Below are 14,713 nucleotides of genomic sequence, written 5' to 3'. Positions count from 1 at the left end.
ATGTACGTAATATATATTCTTGAATGTTGCTCTGTAGTTGTTTCAATGATCTATTTAACCCATATCAAATTTTTAAAATTATTATATATTTCCAGAACCTTTAATTCTTCCAGAGTAAGTATCCTTGCATTACTATTTTTCTTCATTATCCTAACTTCTATTCCAAGGAAAAATTAAAGAGTCATTATGAAGTCCTAAAGCCAGTACTTAGGGTCAGTTATGGTGGCTCATGCCTGTAATCCTAGCACTTTGGGAGGCCGGGGTAGGAAGATCACTTGAGGCCAGTCGTTCAAAGACCAACCTGGGCAACATAGCAAGATCCCCATCTCTTTTTACATTTTTAAAAACTAAAAAAAAAAGAAAAAGTACTTTAACTGAAGTTACATTAAAATTATAGATTACAGTCATATGTCACTAACAACAACAGAGATATATTCTAAGAAATGAGTCCTTAGGTGATTTCATCACTGTACAAACATCACAGTGTGCCTACACAAACTTAGATGGTATAGCCTACTACTCGCCTCGGACAGGCGGTATAGCCTGTTGCTACTAGGCTACAAACCTGTACAGCATGTGACTGCACTGAATGCTGTGGGCAACTGTAACACAGTGGTAAATATTTATGTAACTAGACATATTTGAACATAGAAAAGGTCCAGTAAAAAAATAAGGTATTATAATCTTTGGGACCAACATTGTATACAGTCTGTCACTGAAATGCCATGTGGTACATGACTATATTGTGAAGAAAACTGGTATTTTTACGACATGGTCATCCACTACGGGAAAAGGACATACCTTCCTTTTATTACATCACCTTCTTTGTCATCAGCTACATTTTATAGTTTTCTTCCCATTGGTCCTATGCATTACAAGATGCTTAAATGATTTATTAATAACTTTCCATAGTGAATTTTAATTTGTCTTTGCATTACATTTTCTAACCAGGTAGTCCTTTTTACTTAAAAGGCTGTTAAAATACTGTCAGGTAATAATGGCAACTCTTAGCTCCTAGGGACTCTTTTTGGTTTGTTTTGGTGCTTACTCTGAGGCTGGCACCCTGCTAAGCACTTTACTGACATTTCACATTTAATCCTGACAGCAAGCCTAGGAGGCAGATATTAACATCCCCTACAAAGGAGGCAACAGCTTTGAAAATCAGTCACTTGCCTAATACGATAAAGCTAAAAGTGGTAGTTAAATGCTAATATGGTTGATACAGACATTTCAGCATGTTCTAAAAAGAAATTCCACCAAATGTTTTATTGCCAAGAAACACAGGCAAAAGACATCCTCACCCATCCTTTTAAGCAGGCGTTGTGAATGATGTAATGAATGGTCAGGGTCAGTTGTTGTGAACATCAGTTAATATTTTTTTTTAACACTTTGAGAAGGGCATTTCAACACAGAAACAAAAGATCTTTTTTAGGTAAGTGTCTCAGGCACTCCAAAATTCAAAATCCAAACTCCCAATGTTTCTTCTTACCAATATGCCACAGTGCAAACTGGTAAATTTTCCCCCTCACAGTATTTCCATCTCTAATTTTTATTTTCTGCTGCGTTAGTCAGAACTTACAGAATTCAAGTCTACCTTCTCTGCAAGCTACCAGGCATTAGAGAAGAAACCATTAAACCGAGGCTATTTCCAGCACTTATACATGAAAAATCATCCACCTCAAATAGGTCCTCAATGATGTCCACTGACACAATACCCTGGCTTTTCTCCTGTCTCCTCTCCTCCTCCTCAGGCCCTCTTTTCATCTTTCCTAATTAATCCCATCTAACCCATGGTATTTCATCCTTCCTAATTAATCTCATCTAATCCAGAGCAACATGTAAGTGTCCTATCAAACGCACTTACAGCACTTAACTTTCCTTTTCCTATTAAGTGGGGGCCTTTGTTAATGCCTATATCACCCATACCAGTACAATACCCGGGACACACAAAAACACCATGTTTTTAATTACCATGTTGATTGTATCACAAGGATATTCAGTAACAATGATAAGCAATGCGGCCTCCTTGCCTTTTTTCAAATTTGTATAGGAAAGGCCTGCAGGTTTCAACACCACATTTGACTCTTTGGGGATGGTATCCATCAGGTTCATCGTGAGCTAGCATTCTTCATCATGTTAAAGACAACTGTTAATATTTCTAGTTTACTAGTTTTTACTCACATATGGATGCTGGTTTTAGTTTAAATACCTAAAAGGTAAGTACTGAGATAACCCTACAGATTTTGACACATACAATACAGATTTTCTAATATTAACTTTTCTATCCATGCAGTCTTGGAATAAACTCTATCCATTATTTTAACAAACTACTGAAAACACTTGCTAATATCCTAATTCGTGTTTTTATATCCATATTTGTAAGAGAGATTGCTGTGTCGTTTTTGTGTCATTTTTTTTCCCTTGGTTAGGTTTTGCCATCTGGTTTTTCCTGCTACTACAGAATGAGCTGAGCTTTCCTTCCATCTTTTTTTAGTGTTCAAGACCACTTTAAAGCTTTTTTTAGAGGTGGTGCAGAGTAAGCTTTTTCCATTTTTCCAGAGTTATTGACCTATTAAAGTTTTCTGCTTCTTGTGTGAAATTAATTTTTGTTTTCTTAGAAATCAACCCATCACATTCAAGTTAATTTTTTAAACGGTTTTAAATTTTTAAATTTCTTTTCATTCCTGTAATAATACACTTTCTCAAACCTAATGTTATGTAGATTTTTCTTTTATTTCCCACTTTAAAAATTGTATTTGCATTTACTTACAATATAGTTATATCACCGTAGTTCTATTTCCATTTCATTAATTTATCTTTAAATCCCTTTTTCTGCTTTTCTTAAGCTCCACCAATTTCTATAGCCAAGTGCTCAGATAATAATTATATACATAGTTACCATTTATTTGGCACTTACTTCAGGCCCAGTTCTAAGTGTTTGACATGCATTATCTCAATGACCCCTTATCACTCAAGAAGGTATATATAACTGTCCTTATTTTACAAACGAAGACACTGATAACTTTGCCCAGTAATAAAATTGGGAGAGCTAATAACTGACCCCGAATCTGTCAGATTCTAGAGTGCTGTTCTTCATTACCATTATATTAATGTAAGACCACAAAATTTTACTTCGAGATATAGAATTGATTACACCCTTTAAGTTTTGGGTGATAGCAATCTCAATGTCATTTTCTAATGAAAATATGACTGCAGTTTTGCTCTTTTTTTCTGAAACATGTAAATTTAAGAGCATAATTATGAATTTCCAAGGTTTTTTAAAATGATTAATGTATAGTTTTATAGCACTGTGGTCAGAAAAAGTGGTCTGTATAATTTCCAATTTTTGGAAATTTATCAAGATTTTCCTTGTGCATAATCAATGCATCTTGAAAGTAAAGTATTTTAAATTACAGTCTGCTTTAGCTTTTCACAGGTCATCTTGGACAGACTCTGAGGCCATTATGAAGACTTGGCTGTTGCTCCATACAAGCACAAAATCTGAATTCAAGGAGATAATCCTATGACTTCTTTCAGTGTCAACTCCTTGCTTACCTTCCAGATCTCTTATACTCTTTTTTGTAGGACCTTTCCAGAGATGGTGATCTTCGGTTGTCTCGATGCCTGTGTCTCTCCCGTTCTCGCTCTCTTAAAGGAATTAATACACAGAGCTGTTTTCAACAGAAAGACTCAAAAACACCATCTCTTTTCACTGAATTCATCTTGTAAATAAATGGACCACATCTAGGAATTTTTCAGGCACTGTTCACTGGGGGACATTTTTATGCCTTCTTAATTTATTAGAGGATAAAGGAGCTTTTCACTTTACAGAAGTTAACTAACTTGGAGAATTTTTGCAGATTTCTTTAAAGAAAGAAGTCATACATGATGCTACGCAATAATGGGAATTTTATCCTAATCTTCCTTTAAAACCTTGCAATCAGCCAATCCTTGGTTATTTAACCTAGAGGGAAAACTCTAAAGAACTCCACATCCTATTGATTTCTAAAAAATGCTCTATTTCACCTATCAAATAAATGTAAATTATAAAGCTTTTATAGTGAAAATTAGGACAAGGTTCTATAATGAAAGAGCTCTTAATGCTTATGGCTTATAGGCTTGAGTTGTAGATCTAGCTATCACTAACCTGCCATGAGGCCATGACTAAGTCACTCGAATGCTATTTTTCATCTGGAAAAAAAACTAAATAGAGATGTTGGGCTTACTTAATGTAAAAAAAAATAGATGAGGAATTTTTAAAACCTTCCAATGTAAAACTGGGGTTTAATAATATTAATAGCTTTTGAGCCTATTTAACAATGAGGACCTAGAAGAGAAATCTGAACTCTAGTGTGTCTGAATCAGAACTACAAGTCTAAAGGAAGTAACCTTCCAATCTTAGAACAGGAAAAATAAAATGCTATATTAACCTGAGTCCAGAAAGAAGACCATTAAAATGTTTGAACTCAAAAATATCCCCCAACCTATCACCAAACAGAAATGTCAATACATTGAAAATAGAACTTACAAAACTGACAGAGATCGGTGAGTGCTTAGGTATTAAAATAGAAATTGCTTTCCACTTAAAGATTCCCCTGTTCTAAAGGAAGACTCCTTTGAATAATGTTTCTGATATATATACAATCCTCAGATATATACCAGCTATCCCAAATAAAGCAGCCAGAGATTTGGATTCTACATTCTTCATCTCATACGCTTCTAAAATCACAGTTTACATTTGGGCAGTAAATCTTAGTTATTGTATAGAAATTAGTGAACCATGCCACATGTCAAAGATATATGTAATTTGTAATGGCACGGCTGTTGAAAAAAATAATTGCCTACATTTCCAAATAAAAACTCTAATTAGAGGATATTTCTAATATATTTTTTTTTACCATATAGCCAATAGAATTTTGCATTTAAGAATAACACTTCTATCCAGCCTGGGCGACAGAGCGAGACTCCGCCTCAAAAAAAAAAAAAGAATAACACTTCTAATGATGACTGGTACCTCTGAGTGGGTAGGACTTGAAAAGACCAATTTGGATATAAACCATATTAGTAACACTATTAAGACAAATTCTTTTAAAGCAAGAAAAGCTATGTTTGTGTTACTTTTCCCAAGATTCTTCCTTGTTTGCAAACATTAAGATATTCCTTAGGTACATTAGGGTAGTTCTCCAATAGCTACACATTTACTGTCACAAGGTCAGCCGTGAGAATTCTTGCGTGGTAGCACTCCCTAGCTAGGTGAAGCCCAGGGCACACATCCTTACCACTCTGCTCAACAGTGTGCTTGGTGCACTACATCTGCCTGTAGCGATTTCTTTCCTTATCCCTGGAGTAACTTTCATTTTTCATGACAACAAATACATATATCCACTTTTTCACAGACTTTTCTAAAAACAGTCCACCCTAAGACAATCTTGCAATTGTTATTCAACCACATTTTGGAGGCAGAGAAAAATAGGGAAGACAGAATTTGTAAAAGGATAGATTCACTTACCCCAAGAAGCAGGGGAGGGGCAACAAGAAAACAGACTATAGAATTTGCATAAACTTAACACAATCCAAATTTATGAAGTTTCAGTTTTCCAAATATACTTCTAGAAGTTATATTAGGACTTCATGTGCTCCATGTTTGTTTCACAGAAGCATGCCATATAAGACAGATGACTGACATTCCACCTAATTAATATCCCAAAGGGAGCCAATTATAATGTAGCTATGCCACTAGGCAGCTCCAGAGCAAATGCCCCAAGCACATTATAAAACAACTCGAATATAAATAAAGATCGTTTTAGAAAGATATAGATCCTCATAGTAAAGGAGTGTGGTTTAGGATAAATCAGGTTAGAAGTAATTCTTACAACACTTGATTTTACTGAGATCCGCAATTCACAGGACATCTGAGTTTCTTCAAACAAATACATAACTCCAAGTTGAAGCCTTGATGGAAAAATTTAGGATTTACAGCAGAGCCCTGACAACTCCTCTAATTATAGCATCTCAAAACAGAGGCGGAAATACAACACTATCTAGAATGTTTGCTGCAAAATGTTTTCCCAGAAGCAAAATTATTAACAATTACTTTAGAGTCTGAAGAAAACTATTTACAAACTATTTACTCTTTCCAGTTAACATTTGCACTATAAAACTGTAACATTAACTATCACATGCCAGCCAGGAGCAGTGGCTCACACATGTAATCCCAGCACTTTAGGAGGCTGAGGCAGGCAGATCACCTGAGGTCAGCAGTTCAAGACCAGCCTGACCAACATGGTGAAACCCCATCTCTACTAAAAATACAAAAATTAGCCGGGCGTGGTGGCAGGTGCCTGTAATCCCAGCTACTCAGGAGGCTGAGACAGGAGAATCACTTGAACCCGGGAGGCAGAGGTTGCACTGAGCCGAGATCGCGCCATCACACTCCAGCCTGGGGGACAAAAGCAAGACTTTGTCTCCAAAAAACAAAAAACAAAAAAAAAACTATCACATGCCTATGCCTTTGCCAACTAGTCCATCACAGAATATTGACCAGAAACAGTAGTTCATGCTGAAAAGATTTTTAAAGTCTACCAACTCTCACTCAGCTTTGGCCCACCAGAAATCAGTCATCCCTACAAGTAACACATTCCCTTCTATCTTCTACCAGGCCACCAGGGAGAGGCAACAAAGCATTTTCCTTCTGAACCTTCTGAGCACTAATCCCTCTCTTCAGGGCAGAGAATGACCACTATCATTTAATTTACTGGCAAAATGTTCAGTCAGAACCAAATTGATAGAGCCATGAGAAAAATGTGGAAACAGATGTGAACTGGTTCCTAAATCAGCTGCAGAGCAACAAGAGCCAAGACCAGCTCTCTGCAAACCCAGAGTGAAGTGACTTGGTCTGGGGAGCTCAAACACTTTTAGCACAAAAGTTCCACAAGACAATGAAGGTAAGTACACTACTGGGGAAAGAAAGAGAAGCACCGTAATTAGCTTGACAACAGAAGATCTCAAATCTTCATCAGTGTAAGGGTTCACTGAGGCATAAATAAACATTAGCACAATTGATATGTGTCTTTTATTTTTCCATATAAACCAATGGTTCTCAGGCTTTTGGGATAACAGACTCACACCCTCCTCTTTGAGAACCTGATGTAAGTTTCCTTCTAGAAAAACACACACACAAAAAAAGTTGCATATAACTTCAGAGTATTTCTGTAAGCCCAGCTAGAATCCCAGTTTTAGAAATGCCTCCTTGAAACATTATTTCTCTCATATTTATACATATTTGATCTTTTGAAAAAAGAAATGTAATATAGAATGAAACAGTATTTTTAAAATACAACTTTCTTCAGTAAGAATCCATTTCAATGCAACAAAATCAGATTAAAAGCAATTTTAGGCCAGGCATGGTGGCTCACATCTGTAATCCCAACACTTAAGGAGGCCGAGGTGAGTGGATCACTTGAGTTCAGGAGGTCAAGACCAGCCTGGCCAACATGGTAAAACCCCGTCTCTACTAAAAATACAAAAATTAGGCCAGGCTCAGTGGCTGACACCTGTAATCCCAGCACTTTGGGAGGCCGAGGGGGGCTGATCACCTGAGGTCAGGAGTTCGAGACTAGCCTGCCTAACATGGCAAAACCCCGTCTCTACTAAAAATACAAAAAGTAGCTGGGCGTGGTGGTGCACGCCTGTAATCCCAGCTACTCAGGAGGCTGAGGCAGGAGATTCACTTGAACCCAGAGGCAGAGGTTGCAGTGAGCCGAGATTGCGCCACTGCACTCCAGCCTAGGCGACAAAGCAAGACTCCATCTCAAAAAAAAAAAAAAAAAAAAAAAAATTAGCCGAGTGTGGTCACGTGCACCTGTAATCCCAGCTACTTGGGAGGCTGAGGTGAGAGAATTGCTTGAACCCAGGAGGTGGAGGTTGCAGCGAGCTGAGATCTCGCCATTGCACTCCTGCCTGGGCAACATAGCGAGATTCTGTCACCAAAAAAAAAAAAAAAAAAAAGATATTTTGAAAACTAACTTTCATAATGTGTAAATAATCTTACTTCGTTTTACAAAGAAACCAACCAAGAAGGCAACAATGTACAATAAATTTCTACTTATCCTAAAACTCAGAAAGTCCTTCCTGTTAACTAATTTGATTCTTTATTAACATGCAGATCGCCAGTTCCAAAAAAACTCAAATGCTATAACCTGATATGATGATCACATTGAACATAATTTAATCTATGATAACACAAAAAATACAAGATCTTTCATCTCATGGGATCATCATTAAAATGTCAACTGTATTATGCAGAGTAAAAGTCTTATATTCACTGAAATGAATCTACACTGATATATTTGGAATGCTTTTTAAAAGCAATTTTTTTCTGACATCAACTTATTTGTCAGTTGTTTCTTCCTCTTGACAACAGAGTCCAAAATGTGCTTCCTTTCCTTATATAAATCAAGATGCCCTACTGGATCCTTTTGGTTTGGTTGTCATAAATGGAGAATGACCGTGCCTGGGCCTCTGCAGTTCATTAAAGAACTACACACAAGTGGTTTACCTGCTCCGTTCGTAGCTGCGGTGGCGAGATGGTGTTCTCCCTCGGTCATAATCAGATCTGTACCGGCTGTCTTGTCTTCTCCTGTCGGGACTGCGGCCTCGCTCCCGCCGATCCAGGGACCGATGCCTCTCACCTCGCCCATGACTGTGATCTCGGTGCCTGTGGTCATCATAGTGTTTCAGCCTTTCTGGGGACCTTCTCTCACTGGGAGCCTTTGGGAGTGGGTATGGAGGGAGATGTCTGAAATGAGGACTACTGCTGTTATTAGCACTGGGCAGGAAAGAACTAGGGTTGTTCTGGAAACTATTAAAACTGGGAGGTGGGAAGTTGTGGTGAGAATAGCCCGGAGGGTACTGATAATTAACCTGCTGCGGCATGACTGGAGGGGGCGGGGGATGAGGCATGGAGGGAGGGGGCATCATGAAGGGGAAAGTGCCTTGTCCAGGAGGTGCCCCAGGGACTGGGGGGTTATTAGGACAAGGCATTGGTGGTGGCATGGGAGGAAAACAAGGAGGAACTGGGAAGGGGTGCCTCATCTGGTGGTTGGGGAAAGGCGGCCTGATTGGGCAGGGGGGAAGAGGGCCTTGCGCTGACGGAGGCATGGGCGGGGGGAAGGGTACAAAGTCTGGTCGTGGAGGGAGAAAATTGGGGGCTGGAGAGTTCGAGAAAGTGGTGGAAGGGGCACTTGGAGGTTCATATTGATATTGCACAGGAGGCTGCTGAGGGTGAAGCAGCCTCAGATTTTGGGGCCTAAAGGATGGTGCTGAGGGTCTGGCTCCATGTCCTCCTCGTCCTCGGGGACACCCTCGTCCCGGGTGGAACGACATTCTGTGACTTCATGGCAGAAAAGAAAAAGGGAAAAGTTTTTTTAAAAAATAATCCTCACTATGTAAACAGGGTTTCATAAATGCCTGACCATCTTGATGAGCAACTCAAAGACCCCCTAGTCAAGCCACTGGAATAGGCCACCCATTTAATACTGGGTTCCTGCTAACATCTGAAACCCTCATGCTCAATAAACTCCTCTTCCCCTTTCTTGGCCACCCAGCCCACTGCTATGTTTAGTCCCTGGACCGACCATTCCTTAAAGCTGCTCCACTTCCAAAATGACCAATTCAACATCCCATTGTTCACCATTTGCTGTCATGCCTTTGCTCAAGTTCCCCTCTGATCTTGACCTCACAAGATCAAGGGGGCTTGCCTCCCCAGCCCCCACTCCCATCTCCAAATGCAGATTTGGGATTACCACCCCCCCTCTGCAATCCTCCACCTCTCCCTGATACCAGACCCTTCACATCAGCATTTGAAAGTGCTCAGGTCTATTCCAACATAAAGTACTTTCCTTGGCCTCCAGGTCTCCCTTGACTTTGCCCCTTCTTTGTCCTCCCCTTTACAGTCAAATGACCTGAAAAAGTTGCTACAGACCGAATGTTTGTGTCCATCCCAAAATCCCTGCTGATGAAACCATAACGCCGATGTGATGCTATATGGAAGTGGGGACTCTGAGAGGTAATTATGATGGGATTAGTACCCTTATGAAGAGAGAAAGAGAAAAGAAATCCCTGCCACCCACCCCTTACCAGGTGAGACTACAACAAGAAGGCAGCCACCTGCAAGGCAGGAGGAGGGCATGCATCAGAAACCTGGCTGTGCTGGTACCCTGATCTCAGACTGCCAGCCTCCAGAACTGTGAGAAATAAATGTTTACTGTTACCCAGTCTATAGCATTTAGTCATGGCAGCCCAAGCTAAGACAAAAGTGTATATACTTCTAACTCACTCTAATCCGACTTCAGCTTCCACCACCTCTCCAATAAGTGACATGATCAGTGCCCACCTTGTCTTGAAAACCAAAGGTCATTTTCAATCACCTTGCTTGATCTCTGTGCAGCAATCAGTCCAGTTGCCTCCCCAGCCCCCATCCCCATGGATGCGTTTCTTGGCTTCCTGACATGACGCCTTTGCTGTGGCCTTCCTACTTCTCTGGCTGTTCCTCCTGGCAGTCTCCCATACCAGCTTCTTCTCTGCTAGGGGGCCTTTAACCGTCTGGTATTCCTCAGGGGTCTAGCCCAGGCACTCTGCTCACTCTCTCTTCCAAAGTGATGCTACTCACCTGCACTGCTTCAATTGACATCAATCTGTCAGAAACTCCCAAGTTACACCTTTAGCCCACAACTGCTGAGCTCCAGACCCACACTGCCAATTACCAACCCCATCTCTCTCCTTGAGTGTCTCACTGACCTGGACCAACAAATTCAACATAACATATGCTAAAAGGAATTAATGACCTTCCCCTCCAAGACAAACATTTGCTCTTTTCCTAGTATTTCCTATCTCAATAAATGACACCATTAATAGTCCTTAAGACATATAACAGGGAATCATCTGACTTGTCCTCCCTCACCCCCCATCCTTAGCTAAAAATTTACTTTAAAATTGCTGTCACTTATATGGCAACTATCCCTTAATAAAAAATAAACAAAAAATCCAATTGTTTCTGCTTCATAAATATTTCCTGAATTCATCTACTTCACACCATCACCTCTTACATGGCTATTACAATAATATCCTTGCTGGCCTTTCTACAACCACTGTCACTGACCCCAGGGCTTTGTTAGGTTCCTTGCTCTCACAACACTCTGTGCTGCTTCTTAGCAGGTCCTACAATAATTACAATCCACCTTCTAAGGACCTAATTCCACCTTTAATGTCTGCCTGCACCTCGGAACTGCAAGCGCTGTCAGGGCAGCGCTCTGGGATTTCTATTAACTGTTCTGGTCTGGCTTCCCAGCCCTGGGCATGGCCCTCTATTGTATTGTGCCCACTGTTGAAAGAATGAGCACATTATCCCCTCTCCCCATGTATCTAAATCCTTTCCACCCTCTATAGCCCAGCACCAATGTCTGCTCCTCTCTCGGTTCTCCCAAACTATTGCCATTCCCATCACGGCACTCACCATGTGTTGCCCTGCATCATGATGTTCCGCCTGGATATGTCACATCTTCCACAGAGAATATAAGCTCTAAAAAACAGAAAGAATAAAACAGACATAAACATGTTTCCCAAACTGCCAATGCTACAAAATATTTCTGCAATTACCATAACACTGATTTTGCAGTTTCCAATACACTTAGCCTACAAACAAAATTAAAAGCATGTTGAACTGCGTTAAAGTTTCCAACTAAATTTTTAATGTCCTTAAATTTTAAAATGTCATTATTACTAGTTTTGCCAACTCAAAACTATCAGCAGCTAAAAAGACTTATAGGCATAGATCATCTCTAATTTGTTAAAAGACTTGGGAAAAATATCATTTCCCCTCTCCCCCTTCATACTCTCGTTTCCTTCATGGTAAAAACATGTAGGCATAGGCCGGGCATGGTAGTTCACGCCTGTAATCCCAGCACTTTGGGAGGTCGAGGCAGGCAGATCACGAGGGCAGGAGGTGGAGACCATCCTGGCTAACACGGTGAAACCCTGTCTCTGCTAAAAATACAAAAACTTAGCCGGGCATGGTGGTGGGCGCCTGTAGTCCCAGCTACTTGGGAGGCTGAGGCAGGAGAATGACATGAACCTGGGAGGCAGAGCTTGCAGTGAGCTGAGATGGCGCCACTGCACTCCAGCCTGGGCGACAGTCTCAAAAAACAAACAAACAAACAAACAAACCATGTAGGCATAGACCAAACACAAAAATCACAGTGAGACCAGCATTCAAATTCAAACTTAACCAGAATCTTGTTAACACACCAGTTAATGATTCTTAATTTTCATTCTCAGTTCCTCCCACAGAAAAACACTGTAAACATGAATGATTTTCCAAATACTTGAACTTCAGCAAAACATTTTTTAAAAACTCCATAAATATTGAGTACAAAAAGCTGTAACATAGAAACATTTTCCTAAAGTCTTTCTAAAAGTCTCATCAATAGAACTTTACTATGTAGACTTTCAAATGGCTCATGAAAATAATTTCAGATTATGCTAGCAGTCAGTGTGCTTAATAAATAATAGGCACCAAATAATATCTGATTTTTTTTTTAAGACACAAAGTCTACTCTGTCCCTAAGCTGGAGTGCAGTGGTGCAATCATAGCTCACTGCTGTCTCTTACTCCTGGGCTCAAGAAATCCTCCCACCTCAGCCTCCAAAATAGCTGGAACTACAGGCGTGAGTCACTGCACCTGACTCCTTATTACTATTATCCAGTCCAGTACCCTCATGATAAACCTGGGGCCCAGACAGGTGTTCCTGCCACCATAGGCTGCTCACTGCCAACAGAATCAAGTTCAAACTCTGTGCTTGGCATTTAAGGCCCTATTGACTCTGGACCCAGGCTTGTTCTCCAGTACCTTCCCCAGAAAGACCCTACTACCCCATGTTTTCCCAACGGATTACCATTCGAGTACAAAGAACCAGCTAGTTCTTTGCTCCCGTTCTCCTCTCTAAAATCTCCCACCCTAGGCAGAGGTTGCAGTGAGTTCAGATCGTGCCATTGCACTCCAGCCTGGGCAACAGGAGCGAAACTCTATCTCAAAAAAAAAAAAAAAATCTCCCAACGTATGAATCTGCCCAGTGATTTTCTATCCATCTATCAATCTTAAATGCCACCTCCTCTATGAAGCCCTTCCTGATTCCCTTAGGTAATCCCATTCCCTCTAGACTTAGTCTATACTTAATCCTTTTACAGCACTTACCAGAGACTGCCTCATATCATAATGAAGTATGCACATGTCTAACTCCTCCACTAGATTATCAGCTCCTTGATGATATGGGTTGATTCACAGTCATTTCTGTATCCTTCATATCCCCAGGAAAAGCAACCTACACACAGTCGGTGGTCAATAAATGTTTACTGTCTCACCAATAGTATATGTTTCCATGTTGCTACTGTACATTTCCCTTCCATGTACCTCCGCAACAGAAAGCAGACCTTTTCACTGAGTCATGCAATATTTAATGAGCCCATACATGGGACGCACTGTCCCAGGCCCTGTAGACTCAGAGATAATAAGACACACAGCCTGTAGGATTCAAGGAACTCAGAACCCACATACAAGTAAGTGTTTTAAAAATACAAAATAATGCAATAAACACACAAAAAAGAGGTATGTGCAGGGCTTAGGGGAACACAAAGGTGTGTGCCGCACCTAGAGGTGGGCAAAAGTCAGGGTCATGAACACTCTTGTACAGTGTGTAACAAGAGCTGAACATTCATTGCCAGATCCTCATGGATGTTTCAGTAGTTAGAAAATCTAAAAATACTAATCATGAAATTGACCTATTGAAGGCATAGTCCGGCTGTGTTGTGGATGCAGACTTTAATTCAAAAGTCAAGGAATTCACTGCACCTGGAAAAGTAACTCTTTTCTCCGTCTGTCTCTTCTCGGTTGCGGTTTGGAAGCAGAGACACTGAAGGAGCTGTCTTGAATAGTTAACACTGCCAGAACGTCAGTGCATGTAAAAAGAATTTTAAAGTGTGACTACATTTTTATTGAGAACTCCCTCTTTCCCCAGGTGGATCTGCAGGGCAGTCACCTTCATCCTGATCCATAACTGCACATTTACTGTTTGCATCTCCCGCCAGATGGTACGCCCCACGAGGCAGGCGCTAAGCTCAGGATCTCACTCCCCTCCGAGAGCCGGGCGGCCCCAGGCCTGGACCATAGTGTGTGCTCCACAAATGAATGAAAGGTCTCCTTTTTCACTTCCACTTATTTGCGGGATCCAGGCCTAGGGTCGCTCTTTTGCCCTTAGCTGCAGATCTGAAGTGGGGCTGCCCGACCCCAATTCCCGGACGCTTTTCACCCCAGCCCCGGAGACTCCAGCCCCGTTTAAATCCTGACACTCGGAAACTCTCTTCTAACACTTGCAAAGTACCCCTTTTACCTATAAAAGGCTCTCGGGCCGCGAGATCGCCGTCAGAGCAAAGCCAGGCTACTACTGCAGGTACCAAGACAGTGGCACCGCCCGCGCCTCCGGAACAGGAAACCGAGGGAATTAAAAAGCAAACCTGAGAAAGCTGGGCCAAGGGAGGGAAAACTGTTCAGCCCACCGCAGGGCCTTGTGCGCGGTGATTGGCGCGTCAACGAAAGCGATGGACGTCTAGACCAATCGTCAGCAAAAGACCCTTTGGAGCTCGCGCCCCCTCCCCCCACGTC

At 41.0% G+C, this 14,713-nt stretch overlaps 1 protein-coding gene across 36 annotated transcripts in view; it reads right to left on the bottom strand.

Annotated features, from left to right (window-relative positions):
* The window catches only part of DROSHA (drosha ribonuclease III), a 131,214-nt gene extending 116,592 nt beyond the window's left edge, over positions 1 to 14,622 (bottom strand). For 6 of the 36 annotated variants that reach the window (XM_054684421.2, XM_063811353.1, XM_054684425.2 and 3 more), the window contains exons 1-4: positions 14,442 to 14,577; positions 11,513 to 11,578; positions 8,558 to 9,391; positions 3,556 to 3,648 (exon numbers count right to left, since the gene is read on the bottom strand). In XM_054684421.2, coding sequence (XP_054540396.1) covers positions 3,556 to 3,648; positions 8,558 to 9,391; positions 11,513 to 11,532 — 947 coding nt within the window. In that variant the 5' untranslated portion in view covers positions 11,533 to 11,578; positions 14,442 to 14,577. Of the gene's footprint in view, positions 1 to 3,555; positions 3,649 to 8,557; positions 9,392 to 11,512; positions 11,579 to 13,249; positions 13,377 to 13,903; positions 13,993 to 14,441 lie in introns of all 36 variants that reach the window. The other 30 variants (XR_010157264.1, XM_063811356.1, XM_054684426.2 and 27 more) reach the window with 16 other exon arrangements.
* Positions 14,623 to 14,713: the final 91 nt, after the last annotated feature.

Source organism: Pan troglodytes, chromosome 4 (assembly GCF_028858775.2).
Source record: "Pan troglodytes isolate AG18354 chromosome 4, NHGRI_mPanTro3-v2.0_pri, whole genome shotgun sequence".
Taxonomy (NCBI): domain Eukaryota; kingdom Metazoa; phylum Chordata; class Mammalia; order Primates; family Hominidae; genus Pan; species Pan troglodytes.
This window is presented reverse-complemented; position numbering and strand designations above follow the sequence as displayed.